The sequence below is a fragment of the Nannobrachium achirus genome (assembly GCF_963921795.1).
Source record: "Nannobrachium achirus genome assembly, chromosome: 2".
Classification (NCBI taxonomy): Eukaryota; Metazoa; Chordata; class Actinopteri; order Myctophiformes; family Myctophidae; genus Nannobrachium; species Nannobrachium achirus.
The window spans coordinates 50466419-50475614 of record NC_137811.1 but is presented as its reverse complement, the minus strand read 5'-3'; the positions used below and the strand labels follow the sequence as shown (position 1 = coordinate 50475614).

The 9196-nt window shown below is 43.7% G+C and overlaps 1 protein-coding gene across 1 annotated transcript in view; it reads right to left on the bottom strand.

Annotated features, from left to right (window-relative positions):
- Positions 1 to 3656: 3656 nt before the first annotated feature.
- tgfbr2b (transforming growth factor beta receptor 2b) overlaps positions 3657 to 9196 on the bottom strand; it is a 39690-nt gene continuing 34150 nt past the window's right edge. Inside the window, exons 9-10 of the mRNA XM_080744763.1 lie at positions 5191 to 5318; positions 3657 to 4769 (exon numbers count right to left, since the gene is read on the bottom strand). Of these exons, the coding sequence (XP_080600889.1) occupies positions 4497 to 4769; positions 5191 to 5318 (401 nt within the window). The 3' untranslated portion in view covers positions 3657 to 4496. The remainder of the gene's footprint in view (positions 4770 to 5190; positions 5319 to 9196) is intronic.

The following is a 9196-nucleotide window of genomic DNA, read 5'->3' as shown; positions in this document are numbered from 1 at the left end:
TGTGTGTGTGTGTGTGTGTGTGTGTGTGTGTGTGTGTGTGTGTGTGTGTGTGTGTGTGTGTGTGTGTGTGTGTGTGTGTGTGTGTGTGTGTGTGTGTGTGTGTGTGTGTGTGTGTGTGTGTGTGTGTGTGTGTGTGTGTGTGTGTGCGTGCGCGCGCGCACGCACGCACGCACACACACACACACACACACACACACACACACACACACACACACACACACACACACACACACACACACACACACACACACACACACAATGAGATGAATTTGCTCATTGATAAGGGTTATATTATATACAGTATGCGTGCAAACTCAAAGACAAGTAGTATAGATGTGCAAAGTATATGTAACGAAGGACCTCTTCGTTACAGGGACTCCGGTCAACTAAGTATATATAAATACAGTAAGGTTCAAGTGGTTAATTGCATTCTCTGCACTCTATTTACTTGACCATTAATTCTATTTTTTTTACTACGGTTCATGCCATTTTCTCTGTAATAAATTGCTCTTTGGCACCTTGGATAAGAGTGTATAAAGTTGTACTGCAGCTATTCAGAGGCAGAGAGAATAGTGACAACAGGCCAGTGGAATATGTGCAAAAACAGTACCACTGGTGAGGCCTATAAAATAGTGGAAAGCAGGCCACAAGTTAATTCTGGACACAGGATGTTTGGCCCTAAGGAGAGTCAGTGATTCCAGGAATATACCAGCAGACACACAGCCATAAGGGAGGGAACTTGGGATTTGAGATGGAAAATGAACAAAAGATTGTGAATAAGGGTGAAAGAGAGAGAGAAACACGGATAGAGGATAGAGGACAGACAAAAAGACAGACAGACTAAAAGTTTCATTTTATACTTTCTGGTGCGACCGTGTCACTTGCCAAAAACAAACTTTTAACTGAAAGCTGAAATAGGATTCAGCTGAAATTGTATACACAAATGTATGACGAAAGGACACAAGACACAGTAAGAGAACAGGATACACAGCAACTATATATATATACAGTATATATAGCCTATATATATATATATTTATTAATTTTTAAAGATATATATATTTTTTTGTGCTGTTATTGATAGGCGTACACTACAGTAGGCTGACAGGAAACGGGGAGAGAGATGGGGGGTGAGATGCAGCACAGGTCGTCGGGATCAGGACTCGAACCTGCAACGCTGCAAGGGTTGGATTACCAGCCTAGGTGCCTGGAGCACTACCCTGTGGCCCAGGCCACACATCAACTATATTTACGTGTTTCAAAATACACTCAGAGTTAAACTAACACTGTATGTTGCTGTGTGCTACAGGACTGGGTGCACATTGTACGTATGTGTGTATGCTTTAGAGCTGGTAGTAGCCACTGTTCCCTGTTGCCAGACGAGAGCCAGTGCGTTGGCCTAGCAGGCCTGTCATTTTATTCTCCTGGTACAAACTCTGGTCTGCACTGGAATGTCTACACCACACAACACAACCACACACGCGCGCACACACACACACACGCACACACACGCGCACACGCACACACACACACACACACACACACACACACACACACACTCACACATAGCCTCGAGCAGACCTCTGTCTATATTGGTGCTCACTTCACTATAAACAAGTGCATGCTACACAGCTCAGACTGAATGGGGAGGTTATTTCGCTCAATGGATCCTGGCTGGCTACAGATCATAGGTCCATGATTGTCTGTTTCAATCAGGGCACCTGCTACACCTGCTCAGAGCCGGGGACAAAAAAAATTATACAAAACATTACTGTACTTCTTCAGTTGAGATATATATATTTTTGTATTTATTAAGGAGAACGGTCTGGGGGTGGACCACTGGTGTTCCTAGAAAGGCTGCATAGCAGGAGAAAGGAAGGAAAGAAAGGTTGTTTAAGGTTGCATAAATGCAGTTCCCGCTTCACCCAGCTGATGGCTGCTTAAGTGCCATTTATGGTCGACTTAAGACCTTTATTGTGACCGAAGGTCGCAGTTTACTAGGAGAAAACGGCACATCATGTTTCTGGGCATCTGTCCGTGTACGCTTTTTTACAGTCGTATGTGTTTGCCGCTCTGACATCACTGTACCCACAATAACACCCTTTTATGCCCATATATGGAGATCCCTGATGTCATCAATATTAAGCCCATATCTAACTAGCCTGACTGCAAGCGTCAGACTCTATCACACACTTCGTTTGGACAGGGGGTGGTGATGTCCGGACTGATTTATCAGGCTAATATCTAACAGGACTTCATATGGGAATGCCCATACTGTATGTGGAGGCCATATTGGCCACATACCACACTAACAGAATCCATATATGGCCAAGACAGATGGCCAAGTCAGGCCATATCTGTGTGGCTGGTTCTACAGACAGGGATCTCCATGTATGGGCATAAAATGGATTGTATGTATGATGTCAGATGTCATAGACGTCATAGGACTTTCACATAACGAATAACTGAGTAAGCATGTTTGGGGTCTCACAGCATATCTCCATATACAGTACATGGATCTCCATATATGGGTACCAGTGGTCTCCATATATGGGTACCAGTGGTCTCCATATATGGGTAACTGGCAGATAAACACTGGCCAGATGTCCAAGACATGGTGCGAACTCGCTTGTGTCACCCTTAGGCGTCCTACTGGTATAGATGGTCATGATGAGCACTCAGGGGGGAGCTATTGGGGGTCAAGTGACATGCTCAGGGACACTTCCAACACATAGACATGGCACGTGGGGAAAGGAAGCGAAGGGATTGTTGGAACGAGAGGGAGGACAACGTTGCAGGAGAGGGATGCAGAGCAGCGAGACGACCAATAATGGAGAAGTGGAAGGATGGGTAATGGAAGTAAAAAGAGGAGAGAAAAACAGGTACAGAGTTAAATGAACCATGAGGTCCATTTGGTTACACGTGTACAGTCTCAGAGTTACATTTAACCGTGTAGTAGAAACAGGGCCTCATGAAAGGCCCTGACAATGAGATGAGAATCTTCAAAATGTTGAGATAATGACATTATAGACGTTATTGAATTGTCAATACAGAAATATTTTTATTCATAAAAGATTTACAATATCTTACATATTACATACAGTACATACCGGTACATGACAAGATAAAAAGATCTTTGGCACAATGCTCATGTTTTCAGGCTGATTATATAAACCAAAACCGTTTTATTTCTCTGTAAAATATTTCTCCATTTGCGTTAAAAAATAAGTAGTAAGATTACTTTCCCTTTTGAATCTTGTTTTTTTTTATGTACAGTTGTCTATATACATTGAACTTGCTTATTTGGCAAACAAGTCTAGCTATGCATGCATTCACAAGATACACAAAGAATATATACAGAACAAATACCGTACAGTACATCCGCGCGCGCACACACACACACACACACACACACACACACACACACACACACACACACACACACACACACACACACACACACACACACACACACACACACACACACACACACACACACACACACACACACACACACATTCCTTGAATTCCTGCTGGGATCAGCATCATTAGTGTTATGGCAAAAATATTTCTGCTTACATTTTTGGCTCATTCCACACAAAGGCACTAAAACCCCTCATTAACCCAAACCCACCCACATTAGAATATCCCAACAAAACAACATCTGTTATGCAAACGTATCTCACCATAAAGTGCAAATTAAATGTCTTTGGTTTGAAATCCCTGTCCAGTATCTCTCATAAGGACTAACTGTCTGGGTCCATATGGGCCCATATGACGCTGTTTACACTCTCAGAGTAACACATGGATAAATGACCATGGAGGATTTTATTGTGTCCTGGATTACCTTCAGTATTTCAGTATTTGTTTCTTTGGCTTTTCAGCTGCATAAGATGACCCATGCAGAAAATAAATATATTTAATGTTTCAAAAATATATAGATATTTTAGAGAACCTATAAGCCCTACGGGTAAAATATATTTTTGAGAGGTGCTAAAATAAAAATTTAATATATTTTAGAAAGTCCATTTAGAGTCCAAAACATATTTTCAAGTATGTTTTTGGCCAATGTTTGCATATTTTGAAGACAGGTTTGAGACATTTTCTTTCCAGTATGGGATGGGGACATGGTATGGAACATATTTACTGAACATTTGCAGTAGCGCTAAAGCATCTGAATGCATAAAAATTACTTCTGCAGATCTACCAGATCAATCTGTGTGCATGATGTGTGGAAACTAGGGTTTTGTTAGGTGCTAGAGTCCTGAATAAAACCACTATTTTGCATTAAAAAGAAACCCACAAGGGGTTCGTAGAGATGTTTAGATGCTGTGACACAGTGTTCTGGATACAGGAGCTCAGCTCCTGTGATATTCCCTCTGTGAACCACCTGTGCCACAGCTGTCTCCAATCCCATAATACAGACGGTAAAAAAAAGTAAAATAAGTGCCCGCGGTGACATTCATCCTCAAGAGTCCTTGAGGATAAAGCTGGCTTTAAATTTGCTCTCCCTTCTCGTCGCTGACTGAACAGTCCACCGGTATGATCTCCTGTATCTCCGTTATCTTCACCTCCTCCGCTGCGCTCTCCTCCTCTAGTGGTATCTTCAGCTCCTCCGGAATCTTCTCCGCGGAGGAGCTCCGGCTGGAGAGTTTGTCGATGTCGTACTCGAGCTCGTCGAGGCGCTCGGCGACGCAGTGCGCCGTGAGGCGGGCCTCGGGGTCGTGGTCCCAGCACTCTTCGATGGTGGCGCACATCATCGCCACCCCCTGGAGAGCAGAGGAAGGCCATTCTCAGTTCACAGCATACAGTGAGAAAGACAATAAGAGAACAGAGCTGCAAACATTCCATTATTTATGTCCATGGATTTCGTATATAATTTTCCACTGGCATGAGACACTCTGAGCAGAATGGGGGTAAAGGGTTGAGAACCACTGATTTACTGTAGATCAGTGATTCTCAACATTTTAAGATCCCCCAGTTTCAGGGACGTGCAGGGAATGTTGAAGGGTCTGAAATCTCTAAAAGGGCACTTTGGTAAAAAATATTGGAAATAGGCGATCTCCAAGCTCACAACCCGCTGCAGCGCGGCGTCGGCTACTTTCAGTGCGTATTTGTGTGCAGTGAAGCATGCATATACAGTGTGTGTTATATGCATGTGCTACTGTATGTATGTACAGTATGTCTTACCTGATGACTGAGCCAAGTGTTGGAAATCTCTGGTCTCCCTCGGTCTCTGAGGACGTTATCCTTCATACTCTCCACACAGGGGTGCTCTCGCACCTTGGTGCCAAACGGAGGCTCATAATCCTTCACCTCTGCACAAAAAAACAAACAAAAAAGCCATTGATCAGAGCACTGATGTTCACCTGTTTGTCAAGTGAACACAAACGGAGGCACATTCTGTTCTCCAAAGATAAGAGAAGAACATAAACCTTTATTTATCCCTGCAGGGGATTTCAGGTGTCATCATAGCAGCATTCATTTATTAAAAAAAAGATATAAATAAATAAAATAGATTTGACACAAGGTTTCTGCTTGACAGCAATGAAACGTCAATAGTCGGCGGCACGCACACACCCACGCGCACGCACACACACACACACACACACACACACACACACACACACACACACACACACACACACACACACACACACACACACACATAAACCCGCGCACGCACGCACGCACACACACAAACACACACTCGCACGCACGCACGCACGCACGCACGCACGCACGCACGCACGCGCGCGCGCGCGCACACACACACACACACACACACACACACACACACACACACACACACACACACACACACACACACACAATGTAATCTGCGACAGCCTACTGTATGAACATAATTTCCAATATTGAAAACATGCTGCTACTACAATGCTGTTATTACTGTTGCATAGATAAAGGGAGGGGCAGTGAGAGATGGGGGCGCTGACAGGGGTATAAACAGGTGTATCTGTTACCATGGTGAGAGGGTAGGTTCACATCTTTCCTATGAGATCATGATTTCAACCTGAGCCAATGAACACTTATTTTCATTAGAGGTGCTAGGGTTTATCCGTTGGCACTGATAGTGCTGACCAGCCAAATACATTTTATTTTATGATGCCTCCATGGGGAAGGCAAAGGCTTGCACAGGCATTTGACTGATCCTTTCTAAAAACGACAAATCGGCCTGTACTAACAACCAATTAGGCGCGACCTCAGACCGTTCAAAAACGCCAAACTCTACAATCTGTCATTTTTCTGTTTCATTTTCAAAAATCCAGCAAATGAAAGAGAGTTGGAGATCACAACACCAAAGCCATGAAGCCATGAAAGCCAGATTTCTGGGCCACTGTCCAGACCTCATGAAACTGAACACACAACAGCTGCAAAGTCTGTCTCCAACCCCAAAGAGAAGGCTTTTTAGACCTCTTTCACAGTTACCATTAAACGAAACACTAGCTGCAGCCAGGTCTTTAAAGACAAATAAGCCCTATTTAAAGATACGAGATATTAAACCAATCATGACATTTAACCTCTTAACAATATTCTACATTCTCTGTTCAAGTAATTGCTATTTTGAATATTTGGGAATTATTCGCAGCAGATTACCTACGTGGTCTTTCCACAGAGTTCCACACACTATCAAATTAGTCATTGGACTCTGAATAAAACAGCCATAACGTGTTGCTATTTCGATAGCATGCTTCTAACAAAACTTAATTGTACTGTATAGTTGCATTCAGCCTTTGGCTCTAACAAACCTCAGTTTGCCTCATCAAGCAAAACCCAAAGAATCTTTTACAATCAGTTATGCCACAATTTGTAGCTGCACATTTGACCACATCTGCACTGCACAACACATTAACATGTTATTTATATTCATTAACCACATGAACACTAGCATTGTGAGAGCGTTGTCAGATTCTATATTGGCAATTTTCAGTAAACAGATTCGGGGCCTGGAGGGGGAAAAAGGAGGGGACCAAGTAATAGACCCATGAGGGGACCCAGTAGACTAAGCACAGTGTATATAGAGTTGAGGCGGGTAAAGTGAAGGTATGAGGAAATCTAGGAAAATCCATAGCACTTATATAAATCAGAACTCTGTGGTCTCTCCCTCTGTGTGTCCTCAACCACAGGAAGCGCGAAGGCCGGTGTAGAACCCCCGGACAGGAAGTGAAAGGCTGGGATCGGGACCCTGCGGAGGAGCTGACTCCACAGGCCCACACTTCCTGTTTTTGACATGTGGAACTTCCCCCGTTTCATGACTTTAAACAAAACCCACCCAACCCATCCCATTCCACTGGAGGAGGAGGGTTATTTATGCCACGCGGGCAGCGATGGCATTGTCCTCGGCGCTCCGCTGTTTAGACCTCCTGTTGGGGTTCTGTTCAGCTGGTGCAAATACCACACATTTCCCTGGACTAAGCACAAGGAGAGACCCAGAATAGCACGGGTCAGGCCGGGCCCCAGAATGAAAACTGGATAAACGGACAGAAATCCTCCGGTCTAACATTCTAAAGAGTAGAAGACTCTTTAACTGAAAACATGCATGAGAGGAAAAGGTCAACTCTTCCCATTTAACCACATGATGTGCTTAAATGGGAATAGTTGACCTTTTGTTAGAACAAATGTTCACCACAGAATAAGAACCCTCGGGTTCATGTGACATGAACCCTGGCATCCCTATTCTGTGGCGAGCAGTTGGGGAAAATAGCCCATCGGCGCGTTGTGACATCCTAGCAATTCTTTTGTGTAAAAGATGTGGTGTAGCCGATCGACACATTGTGACTTTCTAGATTTGCTATTTTTTGTGTAAAAGATGTGGTGTCATGCTGTAAAAAATACAAGAATGTTTAAAATTCTATAATAAAATCAGGACATGTTGGTCTTGGCACCTTTACTAGATCTTGAGATTTCTTGGAAGGAAAGGTAAAATATTGAGACAGCTTTGAGTCGGTATCCTCCTTAGAGAGGTGGACTCATGAGAGGGAGTTAAAATATGATGGACTTTTCTTACTGCTGCAGACACTGCAAAAAACCCAGAGTAAATGTATCCATTTGTAACTCAGAGAATGTCCAACTTGGTTACATTAAGTACAATCAGTTAAAGCTAACTGTGTAAGTTGCTCAACAAGTGGTCAGTAGCGGTATTGCTTTTTTTGTCCGTTTTTCGCCCGGAGTCGCCGCGGACCACCGGAGCGGGGCCGCAAACCACCGCGACCGATAACGAATCCGTAGAGGGGTAGAACGTAATTTTCTGACCAGGATTTGGGGAGTAAGAGGTTAAGAATCCTTCAACATCGTAAACACTGTTGCTGAGAGACGGCAAGCACGCTGTGATTGGCCGGTAGTGTATCGTGTGTATGATCCGTGATGGGATTGGCCAACGTATACACAACGTATACGGATGATGCAGATGACGTAATTTTGCCGGGAAATCCCGCCCCTGTCACAGCTAAGTAGAAAACATAAAAGAAAAGGCTTTTGGGGCTGAAATTAACGGAGTGGGGGTTCTAAAACTTTAGCGATTTAATAGTTAGGAACATTTTAAGATATGTTTTATAAAAAAAGTTACAAAGTATAACTTTAAATTAACAGTGAGGAAATTGTTGCTGGGACCCTCCTTATGTCTAATTTATACTTTGTATAACGTATTCGTATTCCTATGATGGTATAGTGGGTAAAGAATTGCCAATCTACAAGCTGTGAGCTTGAAGATTGAAACATTTTCGCCATGGGACACCAGGTCCTATGATGACCTATACGCGTATACCTATACTATTCGGCTATAGAGAACTGCAATCCTCCTGAGAGAGAGTTAACATATGAATATGATGGACTTCTCTTCTGCTGCATACGAGGGAGGCGCAGTCTGCTTGCCTTCAGCCGCTATGGGCCAGCAACCAGATGAGAGCTATGTGAAGAATTCCATCCGTGGTTTCAGAACAGATGTCACACAAGAGGCAGCGCCCGGAGTCGCTCTCTCTCTCTCTCTCTCTCTGTCTCCGTCTCTCTGTTGTTCCTCACTGGCTGAGGCCCGTGGTTAAAACCCTACTATGTCCAGTCTGGGAAGGGAAGCACTTTACAACGGTTTCCTTTTCAGATTATCTGTCTGAAACCTCTGTGGCCTGGAGCTTAGGACAAAAACAAACTCTGTGGCTGAATACATTGTCTGGGACCTTAA